Raw genomic sequence first — 16,296 nt, forward strand, 5'->3', positions numbered from 1 at the left:
TGGAAGGAAAAAAGAAAGAGATAACACCTTTTATTTTTTTACCTTTTTGAGAGGCATGGTCATGGCTCTCGTGAAAAAACGCGTTTTTTCACGCAAATTTTTTTTTGAATTTTTTGTCGAAAAGCTAAGATTGACCTGTGGAAAACAGAAAAGCTAAAAAAAACATCTAAAAAGCTGAAAACACTTGCAAAAAAAATTTTCAAAGGAAGCGCCCAGAGCGCGACACATGACAGCGTCTGAGAGCGAGCCCGCCAAGTGACTCTTGGGGAGGCTCCCAAACGAGCACTCGTAAATTAGTTGCTCTTGATTCCGAGACTTCTACGTACAAGTGCTGTCAAGATGATGGGCTTTGGGTCTTAAGTCTTAACCCTCACCCACCCAAAAGATAGAAGCCCCCCAAGGGTTTTGCTAAGTAACTTCTTTCGAGTTTCTAAAAAAAGTAACTTTTTTTCGCCTGCACGATCACGTCTCAATTCTTTCACCGCACTCATTTCCCATTTCACCCCACCACAGTATCTCGTATGCTGCTGGAGAGAAACCACATTCAAAAACAGTGCCTTCAAACATCAGCAATTAGCAACACATGACAGGTTGTTCAAACTTGAGCCATCAAAATTACTCCCAAATTAACAAAGTTCTCACAGAACTAAGAAACCAACAATATAATGGTCTAATGAAGAACATAAAAGTTTCTTGATGTACGGCTCCCTCTTTTGCAGATAAGACAAGACACACTACCACATACAGTTTTCCACTCCCAAAGTTCAAAAAAACTTCAAAATAATCATAGCAGCAAGCACGCAAGACATGCTTTCAGGCTAACATTTCTCACGGCGAATGATGTAGACCATCATCGTCAACTCCTGCTTGTTCTCCATCAGCTTGAAGAGGCAGATGTCCCCCTCCCGCAGGCGGTTGTCGCGGGCGAAAGACGGCCATCCTTTGATAACCCTCATCTGCTGGCTCGAGGCTCGCATGACATGTGTATATCGCAGCTTGATAGGCCATGGTCTGCTCTTCCCCTCCCGCTGAAGTACTAAGTTGATTGCATTACACTTGCCACCATGGCCAGCAGCAAACTTCTCACCAAGATACCTAGCCGCATACCGAAACCCAAAGTTCTGTTTACATACATAACAAGGGGAAAATATTAGAATGGCACAGATGCAATACTTCGAAGAACTGATGCAATACTTGGGGATTTTTTATTCCTATTTATCTTATCAAATGATGCTGATGGATGGACTCGAGGAACTGACAGGCTGTGACACAAAATGGTGTCCCTGAACTTACCAGGATGGGAGGGTTAATGTAATGGCTGCTACCCCGACATACATTGATCTTGCCCATGATAGCAACATAAAAGGGCAATTCTGAGTCTGATTCAATGTCTTTAATTTTCTCCAGTACTTTGTTCTCCTGTGCTGGTGTTAGACAAGATCTGTGAGGCAACATGAAGGGAGGCTCAGAACATTCTTCAGAATTATCAGATACACCACACTCTTCATGTTGTGAAGAGTACTCCTCACCTGTACAAATTTTCACATGAATCAAACATATTATAACATGCACTGAAGTGTGACACATGCATCCTAGAAGTGGCAACATCTTAGTGGTGCGTTGACATACCATTGATAGGTGGTTTGGTCTTAACACCGCCCATCTTGGTGCTTCTCCTTCCACGATTAGAGCCAATGTCAGTTGTTCTTCCAGTGGAATGACCACTACTCAATTTGCCAAGGATGTGGACTGTCATTGTGAATCTTTTCTGCTTAGCATTTGTCATTGGTTCAAAGAGGCAGATATCTCCCTCCCTAATGAGATTGTCACCAACAAAGTCGCCCAAAGAAAGGTTGCGCCGACCAGCATCAGTCGAGCCAGATGGCCTGATATGGAACTTGCACTCCCAAACCTTGTTCTTCCTAGGCACCTGGAGTATGATATTTGTAGCTTTGCATGGCAAGTAGTTGTGTGCATAATCCTTACGTATTACCTAATGGAAAAATAGATATAAAGTATTAGTGATACTGTTGTGCTGTTTTATATTATAGCCGAGTATTAAATAATTATGATGTTAAGACTATGACAAAGGCTAAATTGCTCTAACATACATGGATTCAACTGATACGGAAATAATAACGTAGATTTAGTAACGTATATGCATTTTGTCCACGTAAGTTAGAACCTGAAACACTGACTTTCCAAGATAGTATCATACCAAGAAACTGCAAGTAGCTACAGACAGAGGAGAGCAGTTCATACAAAACGTGTACGGTAAAACTATCGTACCAGATCACCATGATGTCTCACATTACTCTTCTTCATCAGTACAACAAGCATAGGGATTTTGGGCAGCAGCAGGAATTGGATAGTGCAAAACATGCGAGACATGGGGACTTTAGAGAAGTGAGTTACCAGCTCGCCAGAGTGACCTGCGTCGCCTGGCGCTTCCACCTTGTCTCCTCTGCTCCCTGCTGTACAAGACGAACACAGATGAACAGTCTGTCGAACCATGGTTACCATGTACACGAGAATGTTTGCAAAAAATGCCAATCTGTCATAGGGGCAATAACTTCCATACTGGATCTATTGATCACTGGCCTCCATTATTTGTTATGTTACTAGGGGATAAAATTCAGATCTAAATCAGATGACTGATATCTCTTCAAAATGAAAAAAAAAACATAATGGTTAACAACCACAGAACATTCAGTTTTATGGAATTCCTAGCATGGTAGGTAGCACAACATGACTGCTTTGTATATCCTACCGGTTTGTGAAATTATGTAGAAATAAAAAGAAAGCAAAACGACAATAAAACTAAAAATCAAATACTGCTGCTCCATGCAGGTGTGGAAGAAGAGAAGACATGCATAAACTGCAAACAGGATAGAACAGCTTGCCAGAAGGAGCTCACCGGAGGTACTAGTAGAAGGGAATGCTGGTCCGGTGGTCTTACTTATGGAGAAGAGAGAGCGTCTAGGGACTGGAAGGGCACACACAGACATAAAGTTATGAAGGGAGCTGTCATTTAAGCCTGCGTTGCATTTTTAGACTTCTCATATTCCCAAGGCACTACTAGTAGTTTGACCGTCTGAGGACCCAAGTGGAAGTACCAACTCCCAACAGTCCTTGTACCACACTCAACGAGGGGATGCTTGTTCACGCATGGAAAATTTGAATATTTCTAGTCTATTTTGTACTACTATATAATGCTACTTTTACATCATAGCTTGACCCTGAAAACTTCGTCTTCATGCCATATACTATTTCGTTTTTTTTTCTTTCGAGAAGGAGATTAAACTTCTGCTCTCTCCATTAATCAACGCGGGCGGTTTATTTATTTATTGTAACTCATTTCATAAGATGTGTCTACCTCCAAATCCATAATTTAAGAAATTTCAAAATTCATTCATCTTACACAGCTTTGACATTTTTCATTAGTGGCATGCCAACTGAATAAACCAAAATGGGCGTGCACAGCAAGAAGAAAATGGTGCGATTTGATCAGGTCATCTGAATTCTAGTTACGACCTTTTCTAACCAGAAGCAGCATTGTAAGTACCAATTCCGGAAGTTTACACACTGTTAAGCAAGCTAATGAAAACCAGTGGAACAAAGTGCTAATAATAGATGGGATAGCGACGACATTCTCATGATCCTAATAGGGTTAACACAACTAAGACATTACCAGCAGTTAGAAATATAATCCAGAGTCCAACTGATTAATTGTTCATGATATGCTGGATAGAAAATATATACAAAAACATTTGCTCGGGAACAAACGATAACACGGAACTGCCTCCGTCCGGGTTGGGTTTAAAAGTCCTCTAAGCTTCCATACCGCGTCTGTAATTTCAAGGCCGCTAGACGTGGGTAATGCATGCGACTTTCTTCACCCTTTAATTGGTCATGCATGGCCCATGTAGCCAGACCACAATACGCTGGTGCATGACTGTTCATAGTGGGAGTAACTTCGGCAGTAACATAGGGTTCAACTCAGCAAATTTGCTTATGTAGCAATGATTTAACAAGGAGAGAGATGATTGAGTAACATAGCTTATGGGTAACATCAAACATATCAAGACAAGATGTGTCTACAACCCTAATAAATGAAGTGTTGCATAACACCAAACATATGTCACTCCTCACTATAGAGGTAGTAACATAGACTAGTAACATATGCATGTTGCTAGTCTAATGGGAAGTCTGAATCCCTGTGGGCACAAGAAAAAGCATTAAATTATCCCTGATAACTACACTGGCTATAACAGACTGCTTTCTTCATGCGAGGTTCCTTGGTTCTGCCGTTTCAGCTCAGGGGCCCTTTAAACCCGGATGGAGGTAGTAGATACAAAGGATAATTGGCCACGAGAGGCCCCACCCCTCATTTGCTCCAATTGCCGCCAGAGCCACCATAGCCCTGCCACCGCTCTCACGGCTCTGGCCCTAGCCTCCACCACCATAGCCGAGAGTGGTGGGACTGGGCCTCGTTAACGATGATGTTGCGGTCATCCATGTCCTGGCCGTTCATGACCTTGATTGCTGAGTTTTGTTTGCGTGCGAGTTTGCCAACATTCTCTAGAAGAATGAACTAGAGTTGCCAAATAAGCATTGGTACGTCAAAACGATGATAAATATTCAAATAATGACTACAAAAATCGGCCATAACCAAAATAAAGATATTTCATGGGAGGAGGGGGCAGAGGTGGGGGTGGCAGCCAGGGCCGAAGCCCACCCTAAGAGTCCGATTTTTCCTGTTAAAAGCATGTGCACACTATTTTATTGAATTTTTCCTATAGTGCCCCTCCCCCCTTCAACATTAAGATTTCAGCAATCCTGCCTCCGCTACTGCATGCGAGATGCTTCAGTCAAAAGCAATGAATACGTATACTTATTTCAAATATATGAAATTTTAAACATAGCTGGATGAGGTCATATTATGACCCCATGCAACATTTAATATTCCTTAGAGCAGGTTTATACTTTATAAAAGATTAAAAAAATAATGATATGCAGGCAAGAGTTTGAATTTTCCAAATGAAATATTTGCATTTTCACATATTTTCTGATATGAGCTAAAGAGTTTGATGTGTACTTTTTAGCTGGAAAATTTTAGCTCATTTTTAATGGGCAAATGGTTTATTTTAAATAAATATGTTTTTAAGTTAGGTTTACCTTTTAAATTTGTTAATGTGGAAGTGCTGATTTGGTGCCTAGGTGCATCTACCTAGGCATGAATAGTAAATGCAAATAAAAAATGGTGAACAAATTCAAAAAAAAAATCTAACTTTTTGGCATCAAAGATGCTCGAGTTCACTAAGTGTGTGCAAAATTTCATGGTGAAATGAAATTCAAGGAGATCTCGGCAAAGAAAACAATTTTTTTGTCAAAGGAACTTTCAAAAAGAGCATTGTTTAGACTCAATTTGTTTTTTTGGCTAAGAGCTACTCATAAGTCATTTAACCACGAAATTTTGTACACACCTAGGGAATTTGAGCATCTCAATGTCAAAGAATTTCATTTTTTTCTTTTTTTCTATTTTATCTTAATTTACTGTTCATAGAGAAGATGAGCCTAGGCTCGGTGTTAAATTACCATGCTACTTTTCCTATTCATATTTGATTGCTCTGTGTTTTTGCAAGTCACGAGGTCACCGAAAAGGGCCATGCAACTCCATATCCCTCAACCAAAGAAACAAAATTGCTATCCCTAATCACTTCGCATCTCACTCAACCAAATAGAAAAAGTGGCTATCCCTAGCTATGTGCTTGGGAATACCCACAACCACTCAAATCCATTGTGTGAACCAAACACACTCTAAGATGCTTCTGCTTCAATTAAAAATCATTGTAATTATACTTGTTAAGCAACATATCAAACTTTTAAAACAGCTGCGTGAGGTCATATTATGACCCCATGGAAATAACATACCTTTTAAGCACATTAAGATTTTATACAACATTAAAACCAAAGATGCACTTAATAGTTTGAGTTTTCTGAACAAAACAGCCATTTTCACATATTGGATATGAGCTAAAGAGTTACATAAGTATTTCAAAATGATTTCTGTATATTTAGAGGCCATTTTTAATGGCTAGAAATTTGTAGTTAAATTTGGAGTTTATCCAGTAAATGGCTAGAAATTTATTTAATGCATTAAAAATAGAAAAAGATTCCTAAAAATTCCCAAATTTGACACGAAGAATGTAACATAGAATTTTGCATGTAGACAAAGTTTGTGGCATTCTAGATCGATACGGTCTATAGGCACTATAGGCAATACCTTAACTTGGTGTTCAAGAAAAGGAAATGAAACTATATTAGTGTATACTTGCATATGCACTAGGGTTTGTGCATCTTTCTATGAGAGGCACTTCTTTGATTTGGGAGGAAATAATCTTCAACGACCAACTACACTGCCATTAGATGGTGTACCTTAGCAATCGCTAGACCAATTTCTTGGATGCTACCGATGATATTGGAAACGTAGTCAAACCTTAACAGGAAGGTCTAATTCCTAGGTACAATCGAGAAAAAGCATGATACAAGAATAGCCAATCTGAGTATTGTGAATACATATGGAGGATTGATGTGGCTCCGAAAGCAGTTCATCGGCAGTCGTTTAACTAAACAAAATCCGATTCTAAACGATGCCCTAGGGGTGGTTTCTATGGAGGACAGAGGGGAAACTTGACCGTCAATGTGTGTGTGTGGGGGGGGGGGGGGCATCCACCCTAAGTCGGTTTGCTCCACTAATACAGACTCTAAAAATAACCTATTGTCTTATACTATGAATTTACATGGGATTGACAAAAAGGTGAGGTGGCGTACCACCTATAGAAGGTTATGGACGACATTATAAAGTGTTATCTCTTATATTTCATCCACGCCTTCACGTGTCATTATAGTTGCCTCAAAGTCCTGAAATCTCCACTCAGAACACCATATTGTTGCATCTCCATGCTTGCTCATGCTTTCATTCTTGTCCCTCTCATTCCTTTTACGTCCTTCATTCCTTAGTAACAAAAACATATTTGATTTACGCAACATCCTATTCTCCTGGGTAACAAAGGAAGTTTCTAGGAATGGAAGTACCTGCTATTTTAGTTGACGTGCGCGAGCTCTCGTGTTGCTCCTTGTCTTTCTGTTACTTGAGAGGTTGTAGCTATAGTGTTTTTGGACGTAATTGTAGTAGGGATATCCTCAATGGCCACCTTGCTATCGTCTATAGCATTGAGCTCCATCCACATTGTTTCCTTCACTTGTTTCTTGTTTGCCTCCAATTCTATGTTCATTCCTATTATGTCTTCGATCGCCGTCTTGAACACGGCTCCATCTCCTGCATTATTTCTCTTGTCCTTCTCACCTCTTCTGCCTGGTGGCCTCTTCTTGATTTTCTTTTGGTTGCCAACATATCGACCTCCACTTGCACTTCATCTTCATCGGCATCCTCTTCGGCCGTATTCTCATTGTTCCTTTCTTTCCACTTCTCATTGTTTTCGGCAATGCCCAAAAATGGATCATGTCAAACAATCTCCCTTTGGTTCCCTGTCTTTGTACATTTCTTGTGTGTGGTCAAGTTGCAAAGCAAAAAACTGAAAATATAGGTGCAAAGATTGCATAAATAAAAATTTGGACCACAAAGTTCATACTAAAATTAGATACTCACTAGCATGTCCTATGTCATTCCAGTAGGCTTGGCACGATCAACTTGGGCAACACAACATGCTCACAAGCTGCAACACTCTTGAATTGCTCTCCACCGATGATTGAGTGAACTGATTGTGTGTTCAGATGATACTGTCACATTGCAATGATAGTGCTTGGCAATATGTTTCCAATAAGTCTTCGTGTTTTGAATGATTCCTGTAATAGGATCGATGCACGCACTTTCCAATGCCATCACCAATGCCTTGTCTCCTCTGACAAATAGTTGCCTGACCTTGAACCTTTCTTCTTTGTTGTAGGGGCAACCTCAACGACTTCATCATCAACCCCATTGTATGCATTATTCGTCAACGTAATATCGTCTATGCCGCCGGATTCAATCATCATGTTTATAAACGGATGTTGACTACATATAAAAAATAGATTCATTCATCAAGTTCACAAGCACTACTGTAGGAATGCCTAGCAGTGGCGGGTGGGAAAAGCCCAATAGTGGTGGGCAAGGCTCTCAGGGGGCGCCCGCCAATGCTATAATGGCATCAATGGCGGGCGCTCGCCCGCCGCTGGTAGAATCTCTGCAGTGGTGGGCATGCCTCGCCGCCCGCTAGTGCAACGTAATGTAGTTGTGATGGGTAGGATATATCGCTCACCACTGATATAGATTTTTGTTCCCATGAATTTACTGTGCCCGAATTTGTACACATGATTTACAAAGAGCAAACTGACAAAAGTATATAATCTACAACATCAACTGAACTAGGCTTAATCCAATATAAGAGCAAATGACAAGGCTTCACATTTGTTCCACTTAATACACTAACATCACAATAGGACATCCATCATGAGCTTCCAAATGTTCATATCTGCCACTTATTTCTAAATGAGGTCAACGACAACCATCATCTGCCACTTGGTGTGTGATGTCTACTTCGCAACCTTCTTCTTGTAGACGTTGTTGGGCCTCCAAGTGCAGAGGTTTGTAGGACAGTAGCAAATTTCCCTCAAGTGGATGACCTAAGGTTTATCAATCCGTGGGAGGCGTAGGATGAAGATGGTCTCTCTCAAACAACCCTGCAACCAAATAACAAAGAGTCTCTTGTGTCCCCAACACACCCAATACAATGGTAAATTGTATAGGTGCCCTAGTTCGGCGAAGAGATGGTGATACAAGTGCAATATGGATGGTAGATATAGGTTTTTGTAATCTGAAAATATAAAAACAGCAAGGTAGCTAATGATAAAAGTGAGCACAAACGGTATTGCAATGCTAGGAAACAAGGCCTAGGGTTCATACTTTCACTAGTGCAAGTTCTCTCAACAATAATAACATAATTGGATCATATAACTATCCCTCAACACGCAACAAAGAGTCACTCCAAAGTCACTAATAGCGGAGAACAAACGAACAGATTATTGTAGTGTACGAAACCACCTCAAAGTTATTCTTTTTGATCAATCTATTCAAGAGTCCGTAGTAAAATAGCATGAAACTATTCCTTCCGTTCGATCTATCATAGAGTTCGTACTAGAATAACACCTTAAGGCACAAATCAACCAAAACCCTAATGTCACCTAGATACTCCAATGTCACCTCAAGTATCCGTGGGTATGATTATACGATATGCATCACACAATCTCAGATTCATCTATTCAACCAACACAAATAACTTCAAAGAGTGCCCCAAAGTTTCTACCGGAGAGTCAAGATGAAAACGTGTGCCAATCCCTATGCATAAGTTCACAATGTTATGGAACCCGCAAGTTGATCACCAAAATATACATCAAGTGGATCACGTGAATATCCCAATGTCACCACAGATAAGCACATGCAAGACATACAACAAGTGTTCTCAAATCCTTAGAGACTCAATCCGATAAGATAACTTCGAAGGAAAAACTCAATCCATTACAAGAGAGTAGCGGGGAAGAAACATCATAAGATCCAACTATAATAGCAAAGCTCGCGATACATCAAGATCGTGCCAAATCAAGAACACGAGAGAGAGAGATCAAACACATAGCTACTGGTACATACCCTCAGCCCCGAGGGTGAACTACTCCCTCCTCGTCATGGAGAGCGTCGGGATGATGAAGATGGCCACCGAAGAGGGATCCCCCCTCCGGCAGGGTGCCGGAACAGGGTCCCGATTTGTTTTTGGTGGCTACAGAGGCTTGCAGCGGCGGAACTCCCGATCTAGGTTTCTTTCTAGAAGTTTTTGTATATATAAGAGGTTTTGGCGTCGAGAACAAGTTAGGGGGGGTCTCCAGGCTGTCCATGAGGTAGGGAGGCGCGCCCCCCACCCTCATGGGTAGCTCGGGAATCTTCTGGCCCAACTCTTTTACTCCATGGCCTTCTTCTGGCCCAAAAATAAGTTCTGTGAAGTTTCAGGTCAATTGGACTCCGTTTGGTTTTCCTTTTCTGCGATACTCAAAAACAAGGAAAAAACAAAAACTGGCACTGGGCTCTAGGTTAATAGGTTAGTCCCAAAAATCATATAAAATAACATATAATTGCATATAAAACATCCTAGATGGATAATATAATAGCATGGAACAATAAAAAATTATAGATACGTTGAAGACGTATCAGCATCCTCAAGCTTAATTCCTGCTCGTCCTTGAGTAGGTAAATTATAAAAACAAAAATTTTGATGTGGAATGCTACCTAACATATTTATCAATGTAATCTTCTTTATTGTGGCAAGAATATTCAGATCTATGATGACCCACAAGTAAAGGGGATCTATCGTAGTCCTTTCGATAAGTAAGAGTGTCGAACCCAACGAGGAGCAGAAGGAAATGATAAGCGGTTTTCAGCAAGGTATTCTCTGCAAGCACTGAAATTATAGGTAACAGATAGTTTTGTGATAGGATAATTGGTAACGAGCAACAAGTAACAAAAGTAAATAAAGTGCATCAAGGTGGCCCAATCCTTTTTGTAGCAAAGGACAAGCCTGGACAAACTCTTATATAGAGAAAAGCGCTCCCGAGGACACATGAGAATTATCGTCAAGCTAGTTTTCATCACGTTCATATGATTCGCGTTCGGTACTTTGATAATTTGATATGTGGGTGGACCGGTGCTTGGGTGCTGCCCTTACTTGGACAAGCATCCCACTTATGATTAACCTCTATTGCAAGCATCCGCAACTACAACAAAAGTATTAAGGTAAACCTAACCATAGCATGAAACATATGGATCCAAATCAGCCCCTTACGAAGCAACGCATAAACTAGGGTTTAAGCTTCTGTCACTCTAGCAACCCATCATCTACTTATTACTTCCCAATGCCTTCCTCTAGGCCCAAATAATGGTGAAGTGTTATGTAGTCGACGTTCACATAACACCACTAGAGGATAGACAACATACATCTCATCAAAATATCGAACGAATACCAAATTCACATGACTACTAATAGCAAGACTTCTCCCATGTCCTCAGGAACAAACGTAACTACTCACAAAGCATATTCATGTTCATAATCAGAGGAGTATTAATATGCATAAAGGATCTGAACATATGATCTTCCACCAAATAAACCAACTAGCATCAACTACAAGGAGTAATCAACACTACTAGCAACCTACAGGTACCAATCCCAGACTTAGAGACAAGAATTGGATACAAGAGATGAACTAGGGTTTGAGAGGAGATGGTGCTGGTGAAGATGTTGATGGAGATTGCCCTCTCCCGATGAGAGGAGCGTTGGTGATGACGATGGCGATGATTTCCCCCTCCCGGAGGGAAGTGTCCCCGGCAGAACAGCTCTGCCGGAGCCCTAGATTGGTTCCGCCAAGGTTCCGCCTCGTGGCGGCGGAGTCTCGTCCCGAAAGCTTGCTTATGATTTTTCTTCGGACGAAAGACTTCATATAGCAGAAGATGGGCACCGGAGGGCCAACAGGGGGCCCACGAGGCAGGGGGCGCGCCCAGGGGGTAGGGCGCGCCCCCACCCTCGTGGACAGGTGGAGGCCCCCCTGACGTATTTCTTCCGCTCAGTATTTTTTATTATTTCCAAAAATAACTTTCGTGGAGTTTCAGGACTTTTGGAGTTGTGCAGAATAGGTCTCTAATATTTGCTCCTTTTCCAGCCCAGAATTCCAGCTGCCGGCATTCTCCCTCCTTATGTAAACCTTGTAAAATAAGAGAGAATAGGCATAAGTATTGTGACATAATGTGTAATAACAGCCCATAATGCAATAAATATCGATATAAAAGCATGATGCAAAATGGACGTATCAACTCCCCCAAGCTTAGACCTCGCTTGTCCTCAAGCGGAAGCCGATAACGATAAATATGTCCACATGTTTAGAGGTAGAGGTGTCGATAAAATAAAATACGGACATGAGGGCATCATGATTATTCTCATAACAGCAACATATATGGATATTGTCATATGATTTCTTATGCTCAAGTAATAATCTATTCACAATGCAAAGTATGAATCAGAAACTTTATTGAGAACTAACAAACTATAATCTCAGTCATTGAGGCAATTGCAATTTATCATAACATCAGAAAGAGTCTATGTCAGAGCTTTCTAGCAAGTCCACATACTCAACTATCATTTAGTCTTTCATAATTGCTAACACTCACACAATACTTGTGGTTACGGAGTTTTAATCGGACACAGAGAAAGATAGGGGCTTATAGTTTCGCCTCCCAACCTTTTACCTCAAGGGTAATGTCAACAATAATAGTTCATGCTAACTTACATCCAATTAGATATATCTATCAGGATCTTTCCAACATCCTGTGCTTGCCAAAGGATAAAATGTAAAAAGGAAAGGTGAAGATCACCATGACTCTTGCATAAGATAGAAGATAATAATAAAAGATAGGCCCTTCGCAGAGGGAAGCAGAGGTTGCCATGCGCTTTCAGGGTTGGATGCACAAAATCTTAATGCGAAAGAACGTCACTTTATATTGCCACTTGTGATATGAACCTTTATTATGCAGTCCGTCGCTTTTATTTCTTCCACATCACAAGATCGTATAAAGCTTATTTCCTCCACACCAATCAATCATACATATTTAGAGAGCAATTTTTATTGCTTGCACCGATGACAACTTACTTGAAGGATCTTACTCAATCCATAGGTAGGTATGGTGGACTCTCATGGCAAAACTGGTTTAAGGGTTTTTGGAAGCACAAGTAGTATCTCTACTTGGTGCAAAGAATTTGGCTAGCATGAGGGGGAAAGGCAAGCTCAACATGTTGGATGATCCATGACAATATACTTTATCTCAGATATAAGAAAACATAACCCATTACGTTGTCTTCCTTGTCCAACATCAACTCTTTAGCATGTCATATTTTAATGAGTGCTCCCAATCATAAAAGATGTCCAAGATAGTATATTTATATGTGAAACCTCTCTTTCTTTATTACTTCCTATTAATTGCAACGATGACCAAAGCTATGTTTGTCAACTCTCAACAATTTTTAATCATCATACTCTTTCTATGTGAAGTCATTACTCTTCATAAGATCAATATGATCTCTTTTATTTCTTTTTATTCTTTTCTCTTTTCTTTTATTCACTCAAGATCATAGCAAGATAATCAAGCCCTTGACTCAACACTAATCTTTATTATATATAGCTCACGGACTCGATTACATAGAGGGATCATAAAGCAAAACTCAAAACTAGATCATACCAAAACTTTATTCTACTAGATCAAGATACTACTAAAAGGATCGAACTAAGAAAAACGGTAAAGATAGGAGATGTGGTGGTGATACGATACCGGGGCATCTCCCCCAAGCTTGGCAGTTGCCAAGGGGAGTGCCCATACCCATGTGATTATGTCTCCTTTGTTCAAGAAGAAGATGATGGTTTAGTTGATGGCGTAGTCTTCTTCCTTAATTTGCGCTTGAGGACAGAATTTTGATCCCTCAAGTCATCAATCTCCTGCTCCAGGCTTAATATCTTTTTGCATAATTCCTGCTTGTTTTCCTGCAAGAGACGAAAAGGGATAAACTCGATCTTAAATTTCTTTGCTCTATCAGGGAGGCTTGACTTTTTGAACTCCACATGCATGTCCCCAGGTTGAGGTAATGGGACTTCATCTTCATCTGAGCTCGTCTCCTCCTTTCTCTTGGGCTCATAGTCCTCTTCTTCTTCCGTAGTCCAACCACAATGCTCCACATCCCCATAGACCTTAGGATCTGCAAGGTAATCAGCCACATAGCTTTCTCCTTCCGAATCCTGGGACGACATGTTGCTCTAATCTGCAGCAGGACAGCTCGAAACAAAGACAGGAGATATTTGCGTGATACGGAGGTCAAAACCTTCGGGAGATTATATAATGAATTTTTACCGACCAAAATACGTATCGTGCAAGAAAACGGAGTCCGGAGAGCACACGAGGTGCCCACGAGGCAGGGGGCGCGCCCTCCACCCTCGTGGAGCCCTCGTGTCCTTCCCGGACAGCTTCTTATTTTTCTATTTTTCTAAATATTCCAAAACGGAGAAAAATTGCCTTTAGAACTGTTTTGGAGTCGGTTTACTTACCGTACCACATACCTATTCCTTTTCGGAGTCTGAAACGTTCCGGAAAGTGTCCCTTATGTATTCCTCCGGGGTTACGGTTTCAATAACATTGGTTTCAACATTTATAGGATTACCTGAGATATAATGTTTGATTCTTTGACCGTTCACCACCTTCGGATTTGTGCCTTCGAAGTTGTTGATTTTTATGGCACCGGAACGATAGACCTCCTCGATAACGTAAGGGCCTTCCCATTTAGAGAGAAGTTTTCCTGCAAAAAATCTTAAACGAGAGTTGTATAGCAATACATAATCACCTACATTAAACTCACGCTTTTGTATCCTTTTGTCATGCCATCTTTTAACTTTTTCTTTAAACAACTTGGCATTCTCATAGGCTTGGGTTCTCCATTCATCAAGTGAGCTAATGTCAAATAACCTCTTCTCACCGGCAAGTTTGAAATCATAGTTGAGCTCTTTAATAGCCCAATAAGCCTTATGTTCTAGTTCGAGAGGTAAGTGACATGCTTTTCCATAAACCATTTTATACGGAGACATACCCATAGGATTTTTATATGCAGTTCTATAGGCCCATAATGCATCATCAAGTTTCTTGGACCAATTCTTTCTAGATCTATTAACAGTCTTTTGCAAAATTAATTTGAGCTCTCTATTGCTCAATTCTACTTGACCACTAGACTGTGGGTGATAAGGAGATGCAATTCTATGATTAACATCATATTTAGCAAGCATTTTTCGGAAAGCACCATGAATAAAATGTGAACCACCATCAGTCATTAAATATCTAGGGACTCCAAACCTCGGAAAAATAACTTCTTTAAGCATTTTAATAGAAGTGTTATGATCAGCACTACTAGTTGGAATAGCTTCTACCCACTTAGTAACGTAATCAACAGCAACTAAAATATGTGTGTATCCATTAGAGGCAGGAAAAGGTCCCATATAATCAAAGCCCCAAACATCAAATGGTTCAATAACAAGTGAATAATTCATAGGCATTTCTTGACGTCTACTAATATTACCAATTCTTTGACATTCATCACAAGATAAGACAAACTTACGGGCATCCTTGAAGAGAGTAGGCCAATAAAAACCGGATTGCAATACCTTATGTGCAGTTCTATCTCCAGCGTGGTGTCCTCCATAAGCCTCGGAGTGACACTTGCGTAGGATCTGTTCCTGTTCATGCTCAGGTACACAACGTCTAATAACACCATCTACTCCTTCTTTATAAAGATGTGGGTCATCCCAAAAGTAATGTCTCAAATCATAGAAAAACTTTTTCTTTTGCTGGTATGTGAAACTAGGTGGTATAAATTTAGCAACGATGTAATTAGCATAATCAGCATACCATGGAGCAGTACGAGAAGCATTTATGACATTTAATTGTTCATCAGGAAAGCTATCATCAATAGGTAGTGGGTCATCAAGAACATTTTCTAACCTAGACAAGTTGTCTGCAACGGGGTTCTCAGCTCCCTTTCTATCAATAATATGCAAATCAAATTCTTGTAGCAAGAGAACCCATCTAATAAGTCTAGGTTTAGCATCTTTCTTTTCCATAAGATATTTAATAGCAGCATGATCAGTGTGAATAGTTACTTTAGAATCAACAATATAAGGTCTGAACTTATCACAAGCAAATACAACTGCTAAGAATTCTTTTTCAGTAGTAGCATAATTTCTCTGAGCATTGTCTAGAGTTTTACTAGCATATTGAATAACATTTAATTTCTTATCAACTCTTTGCCCTAGAACAGCACCTACAGCATAATCACTAGCATCACACATAATTTCAAAGGGTAAATTCCAATCAGGTGGCTGAACAATAGGTGCAGAGATCAATGCTTTCTTAAGTATTTCAAATGCTTCTACACAATCATCATCAAAGACAAATGGTATATCTTTTTGTAATAAATTAGTCAGAGGCCGAGAAATTTTTGAGAAGTCCTTAATGAACCTCCTATAAAAACCGGCGTGACCAAGGAAACTTCTTATACCTTTGATGTCCTTGGGACATGGCATCTTTTCAATAGCATCAACCTTGGCTTTATCAACTTCAATACCTCTTTCAGAAACTTTATGCCCCAAGACAATACCTTCATTAACCAT

At 40.2% G+C, this 16,296-nt stretch overlaps 1 protein-coding gene across 1 annotated transcript; it reads right to left on the bottom strand.

Annotated features, from left to right (window-relative positions):
• Positions 1–818: 818 nt before the first annotated feature.
• Positions 819–2,514, bottom strand: LOC123076570 (B3 domain-containing protein Os03g0619600-like). Its single transcript, XM_044498745.1, has 4 exons — positions 2,290–2,514; positions 1,630–1,993; positions 1,294–1,529; positions 819–1,121 (listed from the first exon to the last, which is right to left on the bottom strand). Exons 1-4 carry the CDS (start codon positions 2,512–2,514, stop codon positions 819–821), a joined length of 1,128 nt encoding a protein of 375 aa, XP_044354680.1.
• Positions 2,515–16,296: the final 13,782 nt, after the last annotated feature.

The sequence above is a fragment of the Triticum aestivum genome, chromosome 3D, assembly GCF_018294505.1.
Source record: "Triticum aestivum cultivar Chinese Spring chromosome 3D, IWGSC CS RefSeq v2.1, whole genome shotgun sequence".
Taxonomy (NCBI): Eukaryota; Viridiplantae; Streptophyta; class Magnoliopsida; order Poales; family Poaceae; genus Triticum; species Triticum aestivum.